Source organism: Apteryx rowi, unplaced genomic scaffold, assembly GCF_003343035.1.
Source record: "Apteryx rowi isolate R43461 unplaced genomic scaffold, aptRow1 scaffold_98, whole genome shotgun sequence".
In the NCBI taxonomy this organism is placed as follows: Eukaryota; Metazoa; Chordata; class Aves; order Apterygiformes; family Apterygidae; genus Apteryx; species Apteryx rowi.
This window is the reverse complement of record NW_020451293.1, coordinates 1,584,133-1,610,176: the sequence shown is the minus strand read 5'-3', so window position 1 is coordinate 1,610,176 and position 26,044 is coordinate 1,584,133. Positions and strand designations below refer to the sequence as shown.

The following is a 26,044-nucleotide window of genomic DNA, read 5'->3' as shown; positions in this document are numbered from 1 at the left end:
TGAAGCTGGACTGTACCAATGTGTAGTCTTGCGGTTAAGGGGTCGTTAGGGGGCCATAGCAGGTTACCGGCATGTTGGAAGGGATGTTTCAGTTTAATGTTGGGCTGTTAAAAATAAGCAAAATTGAATTCATGACTGGAGATAAAAATATATGTGGCAAAAAATGTTCAGGGTTCTTAAGAGAATTATGATATTACTGAGAAACAGCCTCTTGTCTGGCCCCAGACTGATTAAAAAGCTTATTTTTTCCTGGGTTGGGGTCTAAGATCAGATCACATCCTGCTGAAGATGTACAGAAGTGGTCATGTAGGTAGGTAGCAATCGTGTCAAGGACTTTTGAGGGTGGAGGTAAAGCTCTGCAGAGACACAATGAGAACGGACGCCTGGGGTCGGTCCATTCCTCCCATGRGGGATGCAGTTGTACCTGCTCTCCCAAGGCTCCTAAGGAAAGGATACAGCTTGCCTGAAGTCTGCAGAGACTGTGAGGTATTTTGTTCTTTTTGGCTCTGTGCATGCGTGGGCAGGTATGCTCAACGAGGATTTTGAAGGAGCTGTACTCAGCATGATAGTTGGCTAGTGGCTGCACCTTTGATGGGGATGTGTGCTGTAAGGACAGGTCTTGCTGGAGTATGCTGGAGAAGCCGTGGTTGGAGAAGGCATCGCAGCCTTGGGAAAGCCAGTCTAGCACTGGGCTCCAGCTAGAAACAGAAATGGTGCTTAGCCCTGGGAAGTTTTGTCTGTCTGGCATCTCCCCAGCCTCCCTTCCTGCTTGGTGAGATGTCAGCTTTTGGTTCAGAGCAGTGTTTTTCTGGATGGCAGGGTTTGCCTTTTTGGGGTCCCGCATGGGCTGTTTGGGAGGAGGGGGAGAAATGTGAGAAGCAGCAGGAGTAGGAAGGGTGGGGAGCAAGCACGGCTGTGGTCTGCTGTGTTGGGGAGTGCTTGGGTGGTGCGGAGAGCAGGGATGAAGCCCTGCCCAGGACTGTTTGCTCAGGCTGGGGTCTGCCAAGTCGAGTTTGTTGAWGCTGCTGAGAAGCTGCAAAGTTTGGGGCCAAAAAGAGCCTTTGTACATTCAAGTACGTTTAGTTTATTCGTTGAGCTACAAGCATTATCTACTATTATTGTAATTATTCAGAAGGATTCCCGGCTGTATTCCCAGAGGAACCAGAAACTCATGGGAAAGGCTGTACCAGGGCCCATTCATGAGAAAATGTTGAACTGCACAGTAGATGAATGAAGATTTTATTCTGTATTACCAATAGGAAACTGAACTGCTTTTAAATTCATCCTTTCTAAATCTATTTATCCAGAGCAACCTATGCTCTTTATATTATTATAGCTACTGTGAATTACATCACTGCTGTACTTGGTAGCTGACTTACCCCCTCCCCGACCCCTTACACACAGAGAAACCCAGTGTCCTCACATATTTCTTCTGCTTTGGGCACAAGGTGCCAGTGAATGGAACAGTGATCCCTGTTGCCTGCAAGCTTCCCCACTCCCTCCCAAGCTGCTATTTTAATTCTGCAGAAGACAAAGAATAAGTTACCAGGACCCGGAGGCTCCTTCTTCCCTTTGATGGCTGTCCATGAGATGGCTCTCAGCAGAGTACAACAACAACAAAGGCGAAGCAATCCGCTATTTTTTTCTTGATTGAGAGGGCTCATATCTAAGTAGTGCAGGATACAGAGCAGGAGGAGACTTGGAACTGTACTTACAGCACATCTGTTCAAAACTCAAAAGGTTAAAAACTGGGGTAAGCTTTTTGTAATTCTCCCTGACCAAGCACAGAGGAAAGCATCCTCTGAGCACATATATGTGTCCAAACCTTTAATGTGTTCCTGCGGACGGGGAACAAAGGCTGTCTAAACAGGAGCTAGTGAGGCAGCAAATTGCACAAGAAATATTCCCTAATGAACTGGAAGGACTTGTCCCTTTGCCTTGGGCTGGGTTACTGCAGGCATGTTTAGTTAGATGACAACTTGTTTTGATTGGGAGACCTGCACTCTGGAAGGAGGCTGTGTGGCACATTGGCAGGAGCAGAAGAGCAACACTAGATCTGGCTTTAAGAAGGTTTCCTTCCACCAATTAATTTCCCTCTGTCAGCAAGGGCAAGTATTGAAGAGTCGGAGTCTTGCATTTACCAAGGATGTAGCCAGCTTGATTACATTTTTAGTGATGGAAGACCTTACCGAGGAAGAGCTGTCTTGCATGTAATGGCAAATCAAGGTTAGTAGCAAAGATGTTCAGGGTGTGATTTTTTTTCTTTTTTTGGACTGTTTGTTTAATCTTTGTGTCAGTGATTGTGTAATATGGGTAAAGATCATTTGAACAGAGAGGCACMGAAACTGGAGAGGCAGCCAGAGATTGTCTTTAAAATCCAGAGGGTCTGCAAGTCCTTTTGTGCACTAATCAGGAGTTACAGTATTCTTCCCACCGCTGACAAGTGAGGTCTCCCCCTCTGGAGAAGTGCATCTTTCCCTGCAGGTAGATGTTGTGAGTTTGCATCTGATCTTCCTTACATAACTTTAAACTAGAAATATCACTACAAAGGTTTACTTGAATATCTGTTACTGGGATAAATGAGAGAGGAATCGGGCCCAGGATTTTCACTCACCTGACAAATGCTCTGCTGTCAGGCTCAGCAGGGAGACGAACGTTATAAATCCTGGGAGTAGCAGCATTGCCTCCTGACACCCTTTCCAAAAAAGAGAGAACATTCAGTTCAGTCTCCCCTGGTGCAGCTGTCTTAGCAAATCCTCCACAGCCTTCCCATGAAGCAGAGCAATTACTGACTGCTGCAAATGGGAAAAGGAGCCCTCTCCGGAGAGGGGCTTGCTGGAGGGGCATGAGATGCGGGTGAAATGTCCAGCACCCAGCAGTGTGCACGCTCTATACCTCTCTGGGAAGTTTTTTTCTGATTTTACTCATTTCCAGGCAGTGATTTCCTACCAGAAGAGCATGAATGTAGCATTATATTCACTCTGCCACTTTCTCCTCTTCTTCTAGATGCAGAATTGCTGAACAGTATTTGTGGTTCCTGATCATTTTGAAAGCAATAAGAGACACTGGGCAGAGGGAGTTGGGGGGCAAACACGCAGGATAGCCAGGATTTGCACTAGAAGCATTCGGTTAGTTCAAGGGTACTAACAAGAAACAAAGATTTATGTAAGGGGAAGGTGGCTAAGAAGTGACTAATAGGATGAAATGGCACTGTCTTGTTCCACAGCTCAATTCTCTGGACAAATGTAGAATTCCCATCTGTTGTTTGCAGTGAAGAAGATGGGTTTTGGGGGTTTGTTCCTTTTGCTAGCCAGCACACGTTGATTATTTTCTGGCAAGCATTAGCAGAATGATTACTGACAATTTTATGGTTTCCCCTTCTGGGCAGAAGCGCAAAGGAYTAGATTTTATTTGTACTGAGATGCTTGAAGATAAAGATAAGCATCAGGTGGCCTTTTTCAGAAGTGCCTCAGAGACTAATTCTCTTGTCRATGAAGTGCCAAAATACTTTTAATTGTACAGTCCCTCTGGCGTGTTTGAATTCTTGTGTAACTGTGCTTTAGATTTTGACCAGGGAATTTCAGCCCACACTACCTCCACACTCGCGTYCTCCTGTTCTCCATCTGGAGTGAGCTCAGCCTCCCTTCATAAGGACACTTGTGTGGAGCAGAGCTGGCATACATTTCAGTCATGTCTTGACAGGCACCGTGGCCACGGACACACCAAAGCTCTTGAACCCTGGCCTGCTCACAGTCTTCCAGAGATGCCTTAGGAGACTTCACCTCCTGATATTATCTGTACTCCTTCATGCACATTTCTCCTCTTCCCTCCCCTCCAAATAAGACCCTGCAACCTTCCACAGGATGTTTTGCAGATCTCTTATTTCTTTTGTGCGCAAACTGTGCACCAGCCCTGACGACAGGGGCCTCTTTTCCTACCATGACCTTTTTGGTGGAGCTGGCCTTATATTGTTATAGAAGTGGGCAATAATTCTTCTTAAAAAAACAATCAAAAAAAAAAAATCCTTCAGAACAGCATGTCTGCCATGGACTCCACCAGSCAGTCTGAGATGGTGTGGCTTTTGTTTTGTTCAACTCCAGGCCTTCATGAATGAGCCCAAAATATTGGTCTCCAGAAGCCAACCAGGAAGATGCGGAGAAACTCTGGGAGAAGTTCTTTTTCCCAGGCTGCTGATCGTGACCATGGGCAGCAGCCCAGGCTTTGCCTGTTCCATTGCTGCTCTCATTCCAGGGAGCCACACTGGGCTGTCCATACGAGCTCAGACCCCCAAGCTGCTCGGAGGACAAGCTCTGGCGTGTGTGTGGAAGTGGGTGTGTGTACTATTGTGGGAGGCACTTTTAAGGTGATGTGGTCTGGTCTACTAAGACGAAGACAGTCGTGTGCTCTATCTGGAAGAGTATTAGCGCAGGAATTATATAGACTAGCTCCTAGTTCATACTTGCTGTAAGCCAAGCCGGGAACTGCCAGCCAACCACAAATTGTACCTTTTRCAGGAATGGGTAGTGTGCACTTGCCACCAAAGAAACTCAAGCCTTCCCAGATCTCTGTGGATGATTTATGCAGAAGGCCTGGGCCTGCTTCCCTAGCCAGTCATATCATACCATGATTGTGATCTAAAATGGCAATTTCAATATTTCCAACCTTCACAAAAGGCAGAATTATTCTTTATCATAATTCTAAATTTTTGCTTGAAGAGATCTTGGACTTCCCTTTATGTCTTTCTGCTTACTGCTCATTTGAAAACTTCTCTTGTTTACTGCAAAGGCTAAACTCTATACTTAGGATACTTTTAGAGCTGTATTGTATTACCTAAGYAGAACAAAGCAAACTGCACATTACCAACACTCCCTTGCATCTCTTGGTAAAAAATGCAGAGGACAGCCTGTTTCTACATCGTTTCCTAAAATAGGTGGTTTTAGAGTAACTTAGAAGCTTTATAATCCCAACAAGCTGCCTCTATTGTTTCGCTTCGAGGCATTTTTAAGTAGGTGGCTTCCTTGATGTTTTTCTAGAGGAAGGAGTAAGTTGAGACGTGCAGGGTTGCTTCTTGGCCCTCTGCATGCCCCTAGGCAAGCCACTGCTCTCCCATAGCGAGCTGGCCTGCAGCRGGTCAGGAACTGGCACGGCACGCCTGTGCCCCTCCATAGTTCTCACTAACCAACATCAGCGTTCCCATCTGTTCTGGGCCCATGCGTATACCTGCCTGCAAAATTTTTGTGGGAGTGCTGATGTGAAAGTTTCCTRCCTGCTGGGATATACAAACTGCCTCTGCTCGTAATTGCGGGACTGTGCTGGCAGAGGGAGGGGTATCTGGCAGCCATCACCCCAAAGGTGGCATGAGCTGCAGAGCCATCTGTGGCATTAGGGAATAGAAAGGTTTGGGAGGAGTTAGAGGAAGATTTGGGACTTTGTAAGGGTCTGGTGGGAAGGAGCATAAGGGCCAAGTGTGGCTTGCGCATTGGTGTTGTGTAGGGGGCTGGGGCAGTACAGGTGCTGGATGCTGGGCAAGGGTCAGATTCATACCAAATATCAACAAAGACTCAATAGTTCAAAGTTTCAAAGCTTGTAAGATCAATATGGGTATAAATTATCCTATATATGAAAAGCCTGTAAGCTCTACCTCAGTATAGGCTTGTACTGAGCCCAACAGTATGTGTATAATTTTTTTTAATGGTTAGAAACATCTGCTGCTAAAAATGATGCTTAATATATTTGGCTTCTACTGCCAGTCGTTAGTTCTTTTTATGCCTTTTTCTGCCTGATTAAGAACCCTTTAGTGCCTAATATTGTTTCCACTGAAAGTGCTTCCATAGCATAATCAAGTCACTTCTTAATCTTCTTTTTGATAAACTAAAAAGATCGACTTCTTTAATTCTCTCATTTCAGACATTTTCTCCATTCCTAGAATCACTTTCACAGATCCTGTCTACATCATCTTTGGTATTTTACTAATCTTTTTAAAATGTCGATGTCAAACTGTTCATGATTCTGGAATGAATCTTTCAGTGCTGGAAGGGGAGGCTGAGCCACCTCCTTACTCCTATCATCAGCTTCAGGCTCTCTGAAATCCATTTAGCACATTCACTTTTCATATTTTATAGTGCTTTTTTTTAATCAGAAACTTATGCTTTACTAGGTCAAAACACCTTTTGGACATCAAGTATATTGCTTCTATGCATTGCTAATATCAAACGTGCAGTCTTAGCAAAGAATAAAGTCAGGTTTGCTTGCCATCACCTATTTTCCCTAAAATCACATTGACTGACATATATGCTTGCCTTTCAGTTCTTTACTAAGTGAATCCAGTGTCATCTTTCTGTCTTAGATGTCTGGCTAGCTGTCCCTTTCAGGCCATATCCTTGCATCTTTGGATATTCAGGCAAAAGATTCTTCCAGTCTTTTAAAATTTCCCCAGTTCASCAAGATTGCTTAAAAATGAACATCAGTATGCAGCAGTTTCCTTAGCTCTTTTAGATCTCTTGGATGCAAAATTATTCAGATCTGCCAAATTTAAATATCCTCAGTGCTGGTAGATGTTGTCGGATGTTCTCCTCAATTGCTAATAAGTTGGAAATGCTTCATCCTTGTAATGGCTATTATCTTGCTTCTTCCCAAACGTTCAGCGACAGTAATTATAGCGCTTCTGCCATATCTGTCTCATTAACAGCTTTACCATCTCCATCAAGTAACAGACCTGTGTCCTTTCTAGGATAGCCTTTGTCCCTAATACACTCAATAAATCCCTTCTCCTGCCCCAGCACTTCTCCCTGAGGGACTGTTTTTTCCTGAACTTCTTTTGTTTTCATACATTTTATGCACTTCACAATTTCTCATTTACATTACTGGATATTTGGTGTGCTGATCCCTATGGTAGTTGTTGATTTTATGTTTCTAATTGCTCCCTTCCTTTTGCATAGCAGTAGCATGCACTTTTAGCCCACCCTTGTTTTTTCTTCATTGTGGAATCATTTAAATTTTAGAACCATCATATGCCTCCCAATTTTATTTGCATTTTTCAGTATTTCCYCAGTCAGATTTTGTCAGATGAAGGGGATTAGGATGCTTTGAGCAGCAAGTCTAAGACTGTTCAAGAGAATATAGTTCAAATATATATATGACYACATAAGTATGGTTCATATAGAGACTGTTCAAGAGAGTATTTTTATCCCCCTCCATCCTTAGAAGAGTTCAACAGCAGTTTTAACATTGCAGTGATGTGAATTGGAACATGCATTTTCAGTAACTTCAGTTTTGTTATTTCTCTTCTCACTAATGGACATGTACGTTTTATTTTGCTTGTTACCTAGACTCTTAGCACGGATGTATAAGTAGTGGGAAAAACTCATCTTTTCTTATGTTTCCCTCAATTTCTGTACTRTTTTCTGTACATCTATCCCTTGCATGGTTGGTCTTCAGGAAAGAAGATGAGCATTCAGCACAAAGTGATCCAAGTCAACTGAATAATCCATTGCTTCATTTATTTCTGTCTTACACAGTACTCCACCAAATCAAAACTTTCTGGGGTCTGGTAAGTAATGATTCACATCCAGGATTTTATATTCTCTCCTTTCTCTTTCTTCTGGAAAGGGTCTTTGGCAAGATTACTTGACCATTCCTCTTTATTAGCTCCCTCCAGGATCCTTTAAGTCTTTTTTGATCTGTGTAACCCCCAKATTGTGTTACTGGTTGTGTCAGGAGAAGCTGGTCAGGCAATTAGATAATCCCAACTAAATTTACATCTCAAATGTTTGCTCTGGGAAACAGCAGGCACCCTGCTRTACTCCCTGTAGCTTTCTCTTCTGCTCCTCAAAATGCGAGTTCCTCAGCAATTCCTACTAAGTAACTGATAACAATTTCATGGTTTCTATCCTGCTTGAAAACCTCCTGGTTGTTTCAGTCTTGGTCACAAAGTGCTGTTGATGCATGTGCATGTACCTGCAGGCAAGTGACCTCGCAGGCATACCTCTAAGCCAGGTTTATTGTGGAAGGAGAAAAAGCTTCAAATATCACGTTATTCCCAAGTCTCTTAGTTCAGGAATACCTTGACAGGCTTGTACATGACCCATATTCAGCCTGCACGCTTAGCTCTTCGTGGGAAGGAATGGAGGATTTTGCATCCCCGCATGGCAAGGGGCCGGTTCCTGCACTGAGGAAGTGCTTCAGAAACCGCATCCACTGCTGCCTTCAAGGGAGGTGTAGCAGGCAGCTGCCTGCACGATGTGGGGAGGGAGGGCCATAAAGCAGCAAAGCTGCAATTGTGAAATGTTTATTATACACCAGCAGTAATTGTTTCTTGTTAAAACTGGCAGACAGTCAAGGGCAATTAATTGAATTCCCTTAGTATTTTATTGGGTAGTTTGGAATTAGGTAGGTTGGAAGTTTATGCAGGAGAGTAGCAAAGTACTTTTCCTATTCTAGAAAACAAGCTAAAGCCTCTACTGGCCTACAATAAATACAGACTATACAAACACAGGAGTGTAGAACATGTCCTTTGCCACATACCTTGTGGTCATGGTCCCCTAATCTGCCAGAGCATGCTATGGCTGTCCCCTAGTCAGTGTTTCCTTGCTGTCAAAAAGAAGATATGTGGGAGAGAAGCTGGATACAAATAGACCAAATCGATGATCTGGGAAGAGCTCCTTTTCCCAATTTCCATCTAGCCGTAGGGTCTTAAAATGCGGATAAGAAGATTATGCAGAGAGAGAAGATTTGCATTTCTTAGATACTGGAGAACTTTGCGGGGAGAGAAAACCTGAACAAAATGGATTGATTCTCCGTTRATCAGTGCTGATGGGGACAGTGTGCAAAGCTGACAAGATTTCAGGAGATGCTCTCCTGAAATAGGATGGTAAGAAGAAATTCCAAAGCTTATGAATGCAAAAAATAATATGAGGAATTCTGTCCGCCTTTGGTTTATGGCTCAGGATAGTGAAAGCAAGACTACAAGAAATTACAAAAACCAATAAATAGCAATAATGTCAACCACCCAAATATAAAATAGATAGTTTGGAAAGGCTTGGAGAAATAATGATGTGATGCAAAATTGCTGAGGAAGAACTGAGCTGCTTTTCACTTAGCCCTGAGTGAAATATTCAAGAAGTGACTGGTGGTGACAGTGGTCTGATGCCCTTCTCAGAGCCACTATGTCAAAAACAAGCTCTGGGATACAAACTGGCAAAACTAGGCCTCCAGCATTTGTCTCTCGGCCCTGCCCCAGGGCATGTGGCAGGTCATGGTAGTCAGTGAGCGGGACTAGGACTTGGGAGGGAGCTCTTGGACCCTCGGGAATGACCTCTGCTGTCATGGGCCCCCTCATAGGCTCCTTAACTCCATCCATAAATATTGGCCACAGAGCACTGAGAGCMCTGCCAGGCTATATCTCCCCTCTGCTCTGCCAAATGCAGTCCCTGGTCCAAGGCCACCTTCTCAGTGGGACAGTGGCCAAGAAGGAGATGCTGGAGCGACCAACCAGGTAGGACTGGGGCCAGTTAAGGCCTGTATGAATGATGTGACGAGAGGGACGAAGAGCAGGATGTGATGGGCACTGAAGAATCAGTGAGCTGGAGTGTCAGCTGAAGCTCGACAGCTCACTTGTAAGAAGTTCAAGGCACATCTGCCTCAGCTCCAGCTGACTCCGAGCCCTCGCACATCATGGCATCTGCCAAAAAGCCTGACTATGTCTCTGCAGACAGCTCAGAGTGATACGTGGGTTCGATGTGCAGGAACAGGTTAAATACACCCATAACGGGGCGGGATAACGGGGCGGGTGGGAAGGTGCTTGAGGATCTCACTGAAAAGCTGTAAACAAGTCTGTAAAACCGTTTGTGCAGCTCCTGTATCTCCAGCTGGCAGGACCAAAGGACCACGCAGGTACTGGAGATGTGGGCTGGGGCGTGAGAGGCACTCAGCTGGTTAAAATCCCTGCACTGCTGGTCAATGACAGAGGTTGAAGGAGATCCTGAGAGTTCTCGTAAACACTGGACCAAGGAGACAGCTACTGAAATGAAAGGCAGGAAAACCTGTCTACCAGAAATGTTTCTTCATGCAGTGCATGGTGGCCTGTGGAATTCAGCCCYGAGAGAGCGCAGGAGCTGAGAGCTGCCAAGAGTGATGCATGCAGCAACCTCRCTCCTGGTTTGAGCGGGCGGAAGGCCTGAAAACACGGCTTTTAAGCCCTTTAAGTCTCTGGGTTTCCAGCTGACTATTCAGGCCATCTGTGCCTGACAGCTCCAGTTTGGGGAATGTTCTGGTCCTTTTTGGCACTTTATTGCTTGTCTTGGAGCAATCTTCTGCAAGCAGACCTGATTATCCTGCAGACTGTGCTATATATTAATATTTGCACAGCCACTGAGCATCCTAGGGATTCCTCCTATCAGAAGGCTCACAGCTTTCATACGGCCTCTTTAATTAACTTAATTCAAACATTAGCGTGTCATCRGGAATGTCTCTCAGGGGGGAAGTCTTTCATTTATCGCCACTTAGCTAGGGAGCATTATATTTTTTGTTTGCATCCAGTTCATCGTTTAAAGACTGAAAATTAACCTTTTTCTCTCTCAAGTCAGCATTTTGCCTGCTCAGCAAACATCACCAAAGGAAAAGCTGCTCCCTCCTTTTCCTTAAGGACTGCAGTGCTAAGTGACTTCATGCTCTTTGGACCGGAGGGAGGGAAATCTTGATTATCGTACAGATTCCAGCATTTGTAGCTCTTGCAGTACTGCCAGCCGGTGTCTACATCGCAGGTAGCATTAATGTTTTGAGCTTTACTGAAGCTGAACACTGACTCAGGGAGGCAAAGCCATCCATGTTAGCCCCTGGGAAGTCTCAGGCATGTTACAGCAGATTTCTCCCCGCAGGAGGTATCTGGCAGCGGTGGGCTGGTCTCATTAAAATTGTAACCACACATTGTAGCAGCATAACCTGGATGTTTGCTGTGCTGTGCTTCTCTTGCCAGGCTTGTGCTCCTCTCCAAACAGCCCTGCACGGGCTGCTCCAGCCTGGTTTGAACGGCCAGGCCAGTTTTTGTGCTTCTAGCTCTGATCTCTGTTTGCCTTGCTCAGAGCTGGCAGGGTGTTACGTGGTCTGGCAGCAAGAGGGAGAGGGGCTGGAGAGAGGCCATGCTCCCTTTCCTCTCCCTCTGTCATCAGCTTTTCTGCTTCTCTCTGATAAAATGCCGGAGCAGCACAAGCATGCTGTAGGGTGAGGCCAGTGTCTAGGCCTGAGGTTCTGCAGGGCTGGGGAGTCCCTAAGCAGGAGAAAGAATGGGCTTTCAGGACCTTCCTCCTCCAGCTTCTATCTTGGGGTGAAATCTGCTGAGGATAGGGCCCAGTGCCCTGGGGGAATAAAGTGGGAGAGCGGAGTGTTAATGGTGGCAGGAACAGGCACTCAATCCTGTTGGAGTCCCCAGAAAGGCTGCTGTCAACATTGCTAAATTGCTAGTAGTACAGCGGTACTGCGAGAAATTGTGTGCTTGAGTTGCCACGGGCCATGCCRTGCCTGCTGTTGGTTGTTGTCTGCCCATTGCTCATTGCCTGCTGTCTACTTTTTGTCTTGCAGGTGAAAGAATGGTTATGTTTGAATTGCCAGATGCAGAGAGCATTGGGGATGGACATGACCACAGCTCCTCGCTCCAAAAGCCAGCAGCAACTACACTCTCCTTCGCTGTCTCCATCCCACTCCCCCGCCAAACAAGCCCAGCCTCAGCCCCAGGTCATGGCAGGCCAGGAAAAGCCCCCTGGAACTATGCAGCCAAGCGCCAGGCCAGGCACCGGTGTCCTGCAGCCAGAGCCCCCAAAACCCCACCCAGCTACACCGCAGAGGGAACAACACAGCCAAGGCCAGCCAAAACCTGCTGCTCCTCAGGAAGTGGTGAGGTCTTCCCCTCAGCATCAACAAGCAAAGCCTTCCTCCTCTGACCAGAGAAAGACTGTGGGAGATTCCCCAGCAAAACCTGCAGCTCCAACCCCCAGCGCTGGTGCACAAGAACAACCCCAGGAGGGTCTCACGGGGAAACTCTTTGGCTTTGGAGCTTCTCTCTTGACCCAGGCAAGCACACTTATGTCTGTCCAGCCAGAGGCCCCCCCTCCAAGTCAGCAGTCTTCTGGCAAAGTGCCTCCAAAAATTGTCTTCAGTGATGCCAGCAAAGAAGCTGGTCTTAAAGCCCCAGGTGCTTCGTCTGGGACGCAGGGTAGGGCTGGGACTGCACCAGCTACAAAGCAAGGAAAACCGGAGCAAGTTGTCAAGCCAAAGGAAGTGCCGAAAGAAAGGGTCTTGTGCCCCCTCTGCAAAGCAGAGCTCARTGTGGGCTCCAGTGAACCCTCCAACTACAATACCTGCACGACCTGTAGGCAGCAGGTTTGCAACATGTGTGGCTTCAACCCCACACCTCATCTGGTGGAGGTAAGGGGGCTTGCATGTGGTACGGGAATCTTTTGGTCTGATACAAATTGTTGCTGTTACCACTAAATTGAGGAAAGGATGGTGCATTTTCCTTGAAAGTTTTAAAAAAACTTAACAATTTGCTGAAGCCAAGTCCCTCACAGAGGGAAGCCCCAGAGTTAGGGGCATGCTCTGCTTGCATTGGAAACAAGCGCAGAGGGGCGTGTAGAAAAAGGCTGAAATACCTGGTGGATCTCATCAGAGTAGAAGTGGTGCAGGATCTGTACTACACCCGTGTTGTTTAATGTACAACCATTGTTTAATGGTGAAAAGACAGCGTGCCGTTCAGTTCTGTGAGGCAAATGAGGTGAGGAGGTGCTGGCAGACAGTGGGGATTGCAGTCCTGTGAAAAAACGAGGTATGCCATTTCCCAGAGTTTGGATGGCATGGCTACCTGGAAATAAAGAGGTGAGGGCTGGGTCCCTTGGAGAAGACTCCCTGGGGAAGGAGCCCTAACAACCAAGGAGGAAAGAGAGGGCTGTTGTGAGAAAGGTCCGGGAAATGTGGTGAGGGAGGCTGCGGCAGGCATCAGGTCGGTGCCAGGTTTTTGCCAGTTTTGTTTGCAATGACAGAATGGACTTGCTGAAAACAACCTCTGGGGTTTGCCTCACAAATCCTCGTTAGTCTGCACCCCTTTATCGGTCTTGGTGAAATGTCTGAGAGGAGAGACTGTAATTGCTGCCTCCTGTCAAGGCAGCATCCTCCTGTTGAGGCTTTGGGGTCCTCGACACGTAGAACTACTGGCAGAGTAAGACCTTGTGCTGCCTAAGATCAAGATAGTGTTGTTTCTCATGGCAACTGAAGAGCAGAGATAGAACCCAGTGTTGATTTTGTCCTCTTTAATGAAGATTAAAAGGGCCATAATCATCCATGTTTTGGTAAAGGCTGAACCCCTGATTTCATATGGGTAACTGGGTGGTGGTTGGACTGCGCTGCAGGATTTACTTTGGTTCTGGCTGGAACTTGGTGTGGCATGCAATGGAGAAGATTTCAGAGAGAGCTTGTGCAACTCCACTGTTCACAACACATCTCAAATGCAAAGTGCACCAGTGCCTTAACCAGAACTGAGGAAGTGTGTGTGTGATGTCTGGCGGCAAATCAGCGTTGCTCTGTGCACAGTCACAATTCATGTTTTGTACAAAGCTCTGTACCGCTGTGGCTTGAAGAGGCAGTGAGCAGGTTGGGCTTGACAATTTCATCCTGCGGAGGTCAGACTTTCTGTGCTTGACTACAGTGGTTATATGATATGGTTGAAAGCTGAACTTCAGGAAGCTGGCCACACTGGATTAGATGATTATGTTAGATTAGACTTAAAGGGGGACTATTACACCTTTCTGTGTTACATTTTTAAATTCAATTAATTATTTTTTAAGACTTTGAAGACTTTTAATGAAAGCATATTGAAAATCTCTCTTAGCTATAAACAAGTTAGCTTATCTGTAAAACATAATATGTGTCAGATGTAGCTTTATTCTTCTGAGACCACTGACATAACACTAGCAACTCAGAGTTGAGCTGATGCTTAGCACACACCAGTGCAGCTCTAGACTGCTGTGGAGCTGTTCCTGCAGCTGCTTTCTGGAAAACTGGGATGTTAGTTAGCCAGAGCACTGCCTCTCTTTTTCCAGATCCTGTAAGCCAAAGAAGAGGTTGCAAGGCCTGTACTTAGGAGATTTCTCAGTCTTCTCTGGCTGTTGTTGCAGAAAGTAACATGGGATTCTTCAGATGGTCTCTCCCCACTTCTTCATTAATAGTGGGTCAGTGCTCTATCATGGGTAGTGCTGATATGCTCGTGATGATGGTGGTCCTAAGAGGAGGGAAAACATAAAAAGACAAATGTGAAGAAAGTGAAACGGTTTCAGAGGACAGCAAGTGAAAGGAGAGTGATAAGAATTAGTGAATGAGAAATGTAGAAATAGGGGACGCTCAGCAGAACATACCCAGCAATGCCCACTGCTCCCCAAAGGTGTCCAAGGAGTCAATGGATAGCATGAGGAAATAGAAACAGGCTTCATGGTTGCCAGACTCACCCCTCTCAAGTGTCCTCCTCCTGGTGCTGCACACTCACAGCTTGACCAGGGCCCGGAGGATATTTGCAAAGGATGTCCTGCAGCTTGATGTGGCTTCAGAAAGTGAAGGTGCAAGGAAAATGGTATGGGGCAAAAGCGTAGCCAGGATCTCAACAAGACGATTTCAAATCAGCAGGTACATGCTGGCCAGTTGGATTTCCCTGCCCTCTCTGGATGGTAAGGGCCCTGCTACTCCGTGTCTGGGTGCAGGGCCAGGGCAAGGAAATGGGCTGGGTGGAGGATGGATGTGTGGATGTCCACGGTGCAGTTTGGGTATGAACTGGGTGAATGTCACGCAGGCCACTGAGGCAGACTGCAAGGAGAGGAAAGGGGCTGAGGTGGGCTAAGGTCCACCCAGTCCCACCTACCACAGTCCGGGAGGTCTCTGATATTTTGTGATGCCCACCAGGATCATCTTCCAAAGCACCAAAGAAGTCACTTTAGCCACCTCCTAGCTATCTACACCTAGAGATGAGGGTTGTGCAGCTGGGTCTCAGCTGGGACATCCTCCTCGCCCTGCTCCCCCCTTGGTAGCTAGGTGGGAAGATCTTCCAGATCCTTGGAGAAGGTCTTGTTTTTTACTGGCCAGTGGAGACATTGAAGGGTAACCGCTTGGGTTGGTGGCAAAGACTTGCCCTGGGGGGAAGCAGAGGAAGGTGGATGTTAGCATGTTTCATGCTGGACTGCACCTTATATCAGTCTCTGCTGGGCCTAGAGATGGGAGACGCATACCTGGGTACAGGTGCAAACCAGGCCCTCACCCCCCCCCTCCTCTACAGGAGATTCAAGACCCTGTTGGAGACCTTTGCCAGAGGACGCCCAGGGTTTTCTTCTGGAAGTGCTGCATCTTGTAGCCAGTAAGACATAAAACTGATACCATCAGCACATGGAAAAGTTAATGGGAACTTTAAATGACCAGAAGCAGGATTGCTAATCTTGGCTCTGTTCCACTGTGAATAATTACATTTTGGGTCTGTAACTCCTCCCTGCAGTTTCAATTACACCCAATAATTTTCTTCGCTTCCTGAAGTTGTTGGATCGTGCTGCTGTTTACTGTCACATTCAATGCAGAGGAGTGCCGCTCTTCCTGAGCAGGTATGAAGTGTGTGCAGAGAGGTGTAAARCTGTTCCTATTTATATTTCTGCACTCGTCAGATAGCCATGTCCTTTTACGTAATTCCATTTTCAGTTGAAATGTTCCACTCATTGTTCCCACCAACAGTCATTTTATTCTGAAAAGTTGAATCTTGAAAAGGTTTGTGCCGTGAGAGTCTGAAAAAAACAGCAATCTTCCCAGTACAAAATGACTGTTTTCATAATAGAACTACATAGAAAGTGCCTGTATTTTGGATGTTGGAATGTAACCTCCAGCCATACTTCTCAATGGAAACAAGTTTAAAATTATTTACTAGTGAGCGCAGTATGTTTTTAATAACCATACTATGTGCAGAATTCACCCATAAGCAGAAGACTTAGGTACCACTTAAGTATTGCTTCCTTCCTATCCTGAGTATTTTGGTGAGAAAATGAGGTATCCAAGCTTTGTTTAGTCCCCTGAGCAGGACRGAAACCTGTGTAGCTGTGCCCTTGGGAAATGACGCTTTTCCAGGTTTGAGAAAATTCATACCTTGGTGAAAGGGCTTTACCATTCTCCCCTTGACACCTGGCACAGAGAATTAATTTAGTTTAGGACCGAGTGTTGTGYTGTTCCTCATAGTATTGTGCCCTCTGCAATGGCTGAGGGGCAGGTTACCTCTCCCCAGTATTTGTCTACAGGGTCAGTAGCCAACCACATAGAATTAAATTTCGGATTTTGAAAGCTGAATTCTGACTTGGGCTCCCTTGGTTCTTGAGTGACCATTTTCAGACATCCTTGGCAAACTCATCCTTGTGAGTGTATCAGTTTTAGGGCTTCATGCTGCTGCTCATCAGTGCAATAGCCACATGTGTTCACATAAATTCAAGACCCACAGCAAGGTCCCTCCTCGATTTTGTGATGTCTTGGGTGTTTTTTTCCCTTTATATAGGATCAGAATCCTGCTTGGAATAGATGGCTTGATTTATGGGAAGTTTTTAAAGAGTTTAGGAATAAATGCAATACTTGAACAGTGAAATTTCCTGACAAAAACTTTCTGAAAAAAAGGAAATATTGTAAGATTTTATAATATAGTCAGGCTTCAGGTTTGCTTGATCTTTTGAGAAAATTGCTCTATGGTCTGATCCTCTAAGTGGAAGTGTTTTGCCTGCAGCTCACATGAGCTTTGTCCCAAGCTCTGAGATTCACATATAAACATCAGAATTYACTCTTTGATGTAGCAGGGCTTGATCCATTAATTGCTTTATGATTTAGGACCTTGACTGGAAAAGGCCCTTGCAAGTTGAGTGAAAGCTGAGGAGATTTGAGCACAAGTCTGATACATTCACAGGAGCCTGAGTTGTGGGTGAGACTGGCAGTTACATTCTGTACAGCTGGAGCTTGTGCAAGTTCTTCACCCTTGGCTTCAAATAGCATGAGTCACAGTAAACCTTGGGAGAGGAGGAAAGTGCATGGACCACGGTGGCYTGTTCTACATTCAGAGGAAGGATGAAGTTTTGCTGCAAAACAGTGGTAAAAGAATATAATTTTCTTCCAAAAATGCTACATCATTGTTGTTTCAGCAAGTAGTCAAGACTTTGTGTCACTGTGTTGGRGATGGGCTGCATGTGATTATAGTTTCAAGGCAAAACCGTTTAATCTTACAGGAGGAAAACCCCTAAATAATGTTTCCATCCTGATATAGGACAAGTATTTTGACTATATAGATTGTCTTTGCTGCCAGAGAGGCACTAATTAACTTCCACTGAGGGAGACTTCTCCCGCGATACTGATGCAGGCTGTTACAGCTTAGTGGAAAACWTAACCCAAATTCTGACACCATGCAGGTGCTGAATGACATATCTGTACTCTTGTTGACCCCCAGACATAAACTGGGAAGTGAAGGAATTCAAGAAACRAGTCCCAGAAAAGAACAAAGTATGCAAGAGAGAATATATCAGCAATACAGATACCAGACTTGGTTATCAGTGGAGGCATCTACACTGCTGTTGATAGTGCTCTCCTTTCTGAAAAGCTTGGAGGCCAAATAACTACCTGTCTACAATGCCTCCCCCAGGGTATCATCAGGACCAGCCCAGGGGTGTCTTGCTGTGGATCCCACAGGGACAACCTTCTGCATGCCCAGAGCTGTCAGCATACCCTGCAGTGCCATGGCCTGCTGGTTTTGGCAGTAGCCGGCTGTTCCTGCTGCCTGTAAGGTGACTGATGAGGAGGAAGCACTGACAGCACTCCTTCCCTGTAGGGACCCCTGGTTCTTGGTAGCGTAATGCCCAGGACAAATGGTATCCTAATACACATTAATCCTAATGCTTTAACAGGGGCTCACTTCAAAATTCATCCCAGCTGTTGCAGAATAGTCATTGTGAGTGGCTGAGATGAACCTCGCAGTGAGCGTGWGGCCAGAGAAGATCTTTGGGAAGAGGAAAGGAGACTGGGAAGGAACAGTGTGATTAGAGAGACACTGGGACGAGGAGCGTTAGGGGAGGAGAGGGCAGAGGGCCTAGAGCATCAGGACAGAGAGGRCTCTGGGGTAATAGCTTGGGGTAATACCTGTGGCTCTGGGCAGTTGACAACATGCTGGGGTGTCCCTGGGATGAGGGAGGGGTGGCCGTGGCAAGCAGGGCGTTGGTGCACTGAGATGGTAGCCAGGCATGAATCCTGGGGCTGCACTTGCTATGGAAGGAGGCCAAGGCTCGGAAGACGGTCTGACCTAGTCCAGCCCCCCGTCGTCCCTCTTTCCCAGCAAGCAGCAAGGGAGCCGGGGAGAGGCATGAGTCACCAAACTGTGCTCTGATGCTGTTCACCTTGCCAGGGAGGTTGCATCCCCGTGGGGAGGCACTGCAGTGCAGTACCAAGTACCACAGGCAGATTGCTTCAACTCACGCTAACTAGCCTTACACGATAGTTTCCAAGCACTCCCACTTGGCAAAGCAATTGGTGGCCTATAGCACAAATAGCTAGAAAGAATTGCTCCTAATTTTGTGTTACAGGTCATCTGTAAAAGAGGGCCCCTCTACGACAGAGGCTTGCTCTGCAGAGAGATCAGGAACAGACTTTGGCCTCTCTCTGCAGACTAGCTATGCTGAGAGGCTTTGAACTAACCTGCAGCCGAGTTGTGTTGATTCAGGTGGGCTAATGGCAGTGGAAAATGAGAAAAAATTACTTTAGTACTGACGTCAGCAAATACTRACATCTGAAAACAAGCTAGTCCTCTTGGAGGAGCTGAGCTAGGCTAGATGTGCTAGTCTGCTGATGGAGATGAAACCATTTTAGGCWGTTAAAAATTGATAAAAGCAGGCCTTCTACCACATGTTTATGTTTGTTTTTCCCATATGGACAGCTGACCAACAGTACATGACAGTTCTCAACTAGTTGGACACAAAATCAGGAAAGGCAGCTGGTCAAACTGACAGTCTGCTCCATGCAGCAGAGGAATCTAGGCGATGTTGCCATGTGACAGTCGCTGTTATAAAACCTAGAGAAGAAAATTCAAAGTGAAATTCAGAAAGTGATCTGTACCCTTATAGGTACAAGAAGACAGGAACTGGATATGACAAATAGGGTTCTGCCCAGAGGCAACACTGCAGTCCAGCTCAAAGAGCAGCTCTAGAGTCTACCTACTGCTGTCATGACTGCTCAGCAGTGATTGGCAGAATATGAGACAGAAAGCCTCCTGCAGGTGTTAATGAATTTGGAGTAGTTCTTAAATACCTTTCCTGGTGATAGTCCTCAGCAGTTCAGCAAGACTAGCTCCTTTGCTGAACTTACAGTGCTTCTCATTGCTGTTTGAGCTTGCAGGCTGTCTCTTATTAGGAGGCAATGTCCAAGAGCACCTGCCAAAGCCTCTGAGCCTAACCAGAGGGTTGTGGTTCAGCTAGCTCTGTGGCTGCCTGTCCTGTGCTGAAAGTGAAGACCCTTCACAGCAGCAATGCCTTGTTCTAGTTACTTGTGTAGATTAATAGAGTAGGAGYTAAAGTGCCTCTGGCCTGCCTCACACCGGTAATGCCTCCTTAGGGAAACCTGCTCCTAGAAAACCTTGTTCGCCCCTGGTTCTTGTTCCCTTTCTGAGTTGCCTGGGAGCTCTCCTGGAGCCAGAGACATTTGTGAGGCCTGGATGGCCCCCAGATGCCTGCCCTGGATGCAGGAAAGGAGGATGGCATCCAGCATCTCCTTTCCCCATGGGAGCACCTTGTGCTCCAGCCTCTGCCAGAGGCAGGAATCTCCCAGGAACAGACTGGCAGGTGAATGGGGGGCAGGAAAGGCTTTTGCCCCTATCTGCAGTCCCCTAAAACTTCTGATCTTCCTTGAAAGATTCATATTATTTACCCATGATATTTTCATACCCATCCCACTCCTGATCTAAAGATGGAATCAGGGACTCTGGGTCTCTGCCTTCCCCTCCCACTTCCCTACTGCATTATAGAGGGTATCTAAGGAGCTGCATCTTCCCCAACATTTCAGCTGAGCACATTCAAACCTAGTGAAAGAGAAGAAAATACTAAAAGTGCTGTTTTCTGTGGAGTCATTGGCTGAMCTGAGTGGGTGTCAAGACACTAAAGGAAATGGCTTCCTTTGTTTCCAGGCGGTACAAGGTGGGAAAGGAGCAGGTGAGGCTCTTTCCCTGAATACCAGCATTWTGTGGGGGACTAATCAGGCTAGGGCTTTGTCTCCTATCACTCTCCCTCTGTGCTGGAAACTGCTGTGCTCAGAATTTGTCTAGGGCAAGTGGTACTTCAGATCAGTATTGCTCAGCTATGACTGCTCTCACGGAACTGCTAGGTGTGTGGGTGAGAGATCGCTGTGTCTTTTAGATACACAAGGACCTGGCCATTGAATTAAAACAGCTCTTTCTTCTGCCAACAAAATACTTTTATTGGCATCAGAAGGTTGCAAAACTCAGCGCCGTGTCCTTTTCATAAAAAACGTGYATTTGTAGGTGTTTTTTCATCTTGTCCTTATCTAGAGAGGTAGATTTCTTATGCAAATCTTGAAGGTGACTTGATCTTCCCTCATTTTCTTTGCACTGGAATGGGTTGAGCAGTCATGTAGTGTGGTCCAGCTGAAGGACAGTTCAAGAGGYTCTTCCAGCCTGCTGCTGGGCAGCTGTGTCACACCTCTGAGCCCTGAGGTCCTGTGAGGGGCACCAGCACAGTCTGTCCTGTAGCAGGACTGGCTTTCCTTTGGCCCTGGCTCTTAGAGAAGAATGGTCAGATGGGTCATACAGTGAGGGCTAGGATAGCTGGAGAGTTAGGCCCCAAGTTCAGATACATGTATGGCATTTTAGCAGTGCTCTCCAGAAGCATGTGGATTGTGGTGGCCTGTGGCTCTGGAGGCTGCTGTTGATTAGGAGATAAGAAAGAGGCTATGGTGACAAGGAAGCCCAAATGTTGTGCCTGACCTCCAGTTCTCTTGCTTGCATTGATACACATTAACCAGCTTTAAACAAGCTGTTTATGTGAATTAACAGAGCAGAACTAAAGGTGCCTGGAGCCTGCCTCCCACCTTGTCATACCTCCTACAGGAATCTGGCTCCTGGAAACAGCTCATGGTCCTATTCGCACCAAATCAGAGCCTGCTCTTTGGGGCGCTGCTAAATTCCCCTTGTGCTGCAGCTTCTGCCTGTTGGTAGTGCAGATAGGAATGAGGTTTCCATTGCAGGAAGAAGGGCTACTGAACCATTTCACTTGGGAGTTAAGAAATAGCTCCTGTTTACAGCAGAGTCTGCCAAGGGAGCAAGCAGATGATCTGGCAAGATCTGTTTTGGAGCGTGATTGCCCTGCACTGCATGATGCATTCCCTGTAACCCTAACTGACCCCAATTGACTCCAGTGGTTTTGTATTAAGCACTGAATGAACTATGCATGTTGTGTTACTAAATAAACATGGCAGGATGCCCCTTTGCCTAATTAACCAGACTGAAATAGGAGCTGTGACACGTTTTGTTGAAGAATGCTGCTGATCCCCGAGCACAAGGCAGTAACATCCAAAGGATGTGTTACACTCAGCAGGGTCCCTTTACTCATTTGTGGTACCAGCTATACAGGACCCCAATCCTTCTTTCAGGAACAGAACAACATGTTCATCTCTGCAACCTAAGATAGTACAGGCATACCTCGTTTTATTGCGCTTCGCTTTATTGCGCTTCGCAGATACCGCGTTTTTTTACAAATTGAAGGTTTGGGGCAACCCTGCGTCGAGCAAGTCTGTCGGCACCATTTTTCCAACAGCATGTGCTCGCTTTGTGTCTCTGTGTTGCATTTTGGTAATTCTCGCAATATTTCAAACTTTTTCATTATTATTATATCTGTTACGGTGATCTGTGATCAGTGATCTTTGATGTTACTGTTGTAATTGTTTTGGGGCACCATGAACCACGCCCATATAAGACGGGGAACTTAATCGATAAATGTTGTGTGTGTTCTGACTGCTCCACCAACCGGCCATTTCCTCGTCTCTCTCCCTCTTCTYGGGCCTCCCTATTCCCTGAGACACAACAATATTGAAATTAGGGCAATTATAACCCTACAATGGCCTGTAAGTGTTCAAGTGAAAGGAAGAGTCACATGTCTCTCACTTTAAATCAAAAGCTAGAAATAATGAAGCTTGGTGAGGAAGGCATGTCGAAAGCCAAGATAGGCCAAAAGCTTGGCCTCTTGCGCCAAACAGTTAGCCAAGTTGTGAATGCAAAGGAAAAGTTCTTGAAGGAAATTAAAAGTGCTACTCCAGTGAAGACACGAATGATAAGAAAGTGAAACAGCCTTAGTGCTCATATGGAGAAAGTTTTAGTGGTCTGGATAGAAGATCAAACCAGCCACAACATTCCCTTAAGCCAAAGCCTAATCCAGAGCAAGGGTCTAACTCTCTTCAATTCTATGAAGGCTGAGAGAGGTGAGGAGGCTGCAGAAGAAAAGTAGCAGAGGTTGGTTCATGAGATTTAAGGAAAGAAGCCATCTCCATAATGTAAAAGTGCAAGGTGAAGGAGCAAGTGCTGATGTAGAAGGTGCATCAAGTTATCCAGAAGATCTAGCTAAGATAATTGATGAAGGTGGCTACACTAAACAACAGATTTTCAATGTAGATGAAACAGCCTTCTACTGGAAGAAGATGCCATCTAGGACTTTCATAGCTAGAGAGGAGAAGTCAATGCCTGGCTTCAAAGCTTCAAAGGACAGGCTGACTCTCTTGTTAGGGGCTAATGCAGCTGGTGACTTTAAGTTGAAGCCAATGCTCATTTACCATTCTGAAAATCCTAGGGCCCTTAAGAATTATACTCAATCTACTCTGCCTGTGCTCTATAAATGGAACAACAAAGCCTGGATGACAGCACATCTGTTTACAACATGGTTTACTGAATATTTTAAGGCCACTGTTGAGACCTACTGCTCAGAAAAAAAGATTCCTTTTAAAATATTATTGCTCATTGACAATGCACCTGGTCACCCAAGAGCTCTGATGGAGATGTACGACGAGATTAATGTTGTTTTCGTGCCTGCTAACACAACATCCATTCTGCAGCCCATGGATCAAGGAGTAATTTTGACTTTCAAGTCTTATTATTTAAGAAATACATTTTGTAAGGCTATAGCTGTCATAGACTGTGGTTCCTCTGATGGATCTGGGCAAAGTAAATTGAAAACCTTCTGGAAAGGATTCACCATTCTAGATGCCATTAAGAACATTTGTGATTCACAGGAGGAGGTCAAAATATCAACATTAACAGGAGTTTGGAAGAAGTTGATTCCAACTCTCATGGATGACTTTGAGGGGTTCAAGACTTCAGTGGAGGAAGTAACTGCAGATGTGGTGGAAATAGCAAGAGAACTAGAATTAGAAATGGAGCTGAAGAGGTTACTGAATTGCTGCAATCTCATGATAAAACTTTAATGGATGAGGAGTTGCATTTTATGGATGAGCAAAGAAAGTGGTTTCTTGAGATGGAATCTACTCCTGGTGAAGATGCTGTGAACATTGTTGAAATGACAACACAGGATTTAGAATATTACATAAACTCAGTTGATAAAGCAGCAGCAGGGTTTGAGAGGATTGACTTCAATTTTGAAAGAAGTTCTATTGTGGGTAAAATGCTATCAAACAGCATCACATGCTACAGAGAAATCCTTTGTGAAAGGAAGAATCAATCGATGCGACAAACTTCATTGCTGTCTTATTTTAAGAAACTGCCACAGCCACCCAATGTTCAGCGACCACCACCCTGATCAGTCAGCAGCCATCAACATCAGGGCAAGACCCTCCATCAGCAAAAAGATTACGACTCGCTGAAGGCTCAAATGATGGTTAGCATTTTTTAGCAATAAAGTATTTTTTTAATTAAGGTATGTACATTGTTTTTTTAGACATAATGCTATTGCACACTTGATTGACTACAATATAGTGTAAACATAACTTTTTTATGCACTGGGAAACCAAAAAATTTGCGTGACTCGCTTTATTGCGATATTCGCTTTATTGCAGTGGTCTGGAACCAAACCCGCAATATCTCCGAGGTATGCCTGTACATTTGTTTTCTTGCTTACTCCATGCTTCTTCCAGTCAGAAAGTGAGTGAAGGAGACCCAAAGAGGCCCACATTTTGCAGAGTCCCCTATGTAAGAACCAGCTTTACGCACACATCGCTTCAGCAGAGACCTGGTGGTGAGAGTGGAAAGTTAGGGAGGGATTTTGCAGCGGTGGGGACTGAAGGTGGGATGGAGCAGTGCTGCTGTCTGCCTGACGGTACCCAGCGAAGTCACGCAGTGGCAGTCGTGCAGGGACCACTCTGTGGCAGGTGGATACGTRCAGTCCTGCTGAACTGATGAGGAGAGCAGATGTCTTTCACACAGGCAGATTAGTTATGCTAGTGCTCACTGTTCCTTTAAATAATGCTTGGGTATAACTTGGGGGAAGGTCACAGGTCACTTTAAAAGCAAGCACTTATTCTACCATGCAGCTAGAGACCCTGCTCCTTGCCCAGTCCCATTGCCCCTTTGCAAAGTGATGTTCTCAGTGCAAGGCCCTGGCCCTGGGACATAACTTCCTCCCCCTACGACCTGGCCACGTTAACCTTTTGGTCCCACAGGGAGGCTCCGCTCAAGGTCCGTTGGAAAAGCTATGGAGAAATGGAGATGGGGCAGATGATGGGCTTCTGACAGGTGATTAACTGCAGATGGGTAGGCTGCCGGAAGCCCCCAGGCAGCCTTTTGGCAGTTCCCACAGGTGCTAGGCTGAGCTGTGCTCTTCTCTGTGATGCTGCATGAGAAGCCCATGCATGCTCTCTGCCAGGTGTTTCCCCCACTATGCTAGGACTGTTTCAGCATTGCTGCTGGTCTAGTGTCTGTCTCCCCCTGAATGCTTAAAGGTAAGCTTCTGTGGTTTTCCAGTATGAGGCACCTGCTGGTCTTCCCTGTTTCTAACACCACCTAAAKCCTTTTTATAATTTTTCTGTTCTCCAGCAGGTGCACTACATCTCCCTATCTAGTCTCATCAGTAAATACCATTACGTTCTTCATTATCTGTATTTGATATCACAAGCAAGCAAAAGCTAAGAACAACATTTGCTTGGGTCTTTCATGGGATATGTTTCATTTCTGGCTATTATTGGGGGGCCTCAACCAGGTGTCAGTGTTACAAAGAAGCCCATTCTAGAGGTTTTCTTACAAAGAGCTTGTGAATCACTGTACCAAATACTTTTCAAAAAGCCCTGGCTCCTCTCTTTCCATCAACATCCAAGACCTCCTACTGGGCAAAACTGGGCCCTGAACAGAACAGCTCCCAGAGAATACGCTATACCACTTGGGCTTGAAATGATACCGATAAAGAAAGGGTGGTATTGAATGGAGCAGAGCCTGCCCTACTTGCAGAAGCAAATGCAGCAGCTCTTGCATTTGGCTACAGGCAGGAATGCCTGCAAAAAAGAGAATTCAGTTAGATGAAAAAACTCCATTAGATCAGCCTTTGAATAGAACATGGTGTAGCTCCCGGCAACTGGAGAATGGATTAGAGAATGGAGGCTGAGGAAGGGTTTCAAGTCTGAATAATTTCACTGTCAGCACATATGCTGCTTTTTAGAAATTGAAAAAGAGAACGGCAAGGAGTGTTGTTCTTGGCTGAGAACAGCAGGGTGCTTTGGGGCCTCTCTGCTGCACTCACTGGACTCCTGCCTGACTTGCCCTTTACTGAAGATGGGAATCACAGAATCACAGAATGGCTGAGGTTGGAAGGGACCTCTGAAGATCATCTAGTCCACCCCCCCTGCTCAAGCAGGATCATCTAGAGCACTTTGCACAGGCAGCCACTTGTCTAAGGATCCATGTTCAACCCACTGTGTGAGATTCCTCCTGCTCTCCCAGCCTCCTTCAGAGGGTACATGCTGTCACTGGGAATGTAATTAGTCAGTACCTCCTGGTCAAAGAGGATTAGTAGGGTCA

General features: G+C 46.0%; 1 protein-coding gene across 1 annotated transcript in view; it reads left to right on the top strand.

The window, feature by feature from the left end:
* Positions 1-26,044, top strand: part of BSN (bassoon presynaptic cytomatrix protein) — a 134,858-nt gene that overhangs the window by 23,959 nt on the left and 84,855 nt on the right. The window contains exon 3 of the mRNA XM_026055035.1: positions 11,575-12,417. Within this exon, the coding sequence (XP_025910820.1) occupies positions 11,575-12,417 (843 nt within the window). The remainder of the gene's footprint in view (positions 1-11,574; positions 12,418-26,044) is intronic.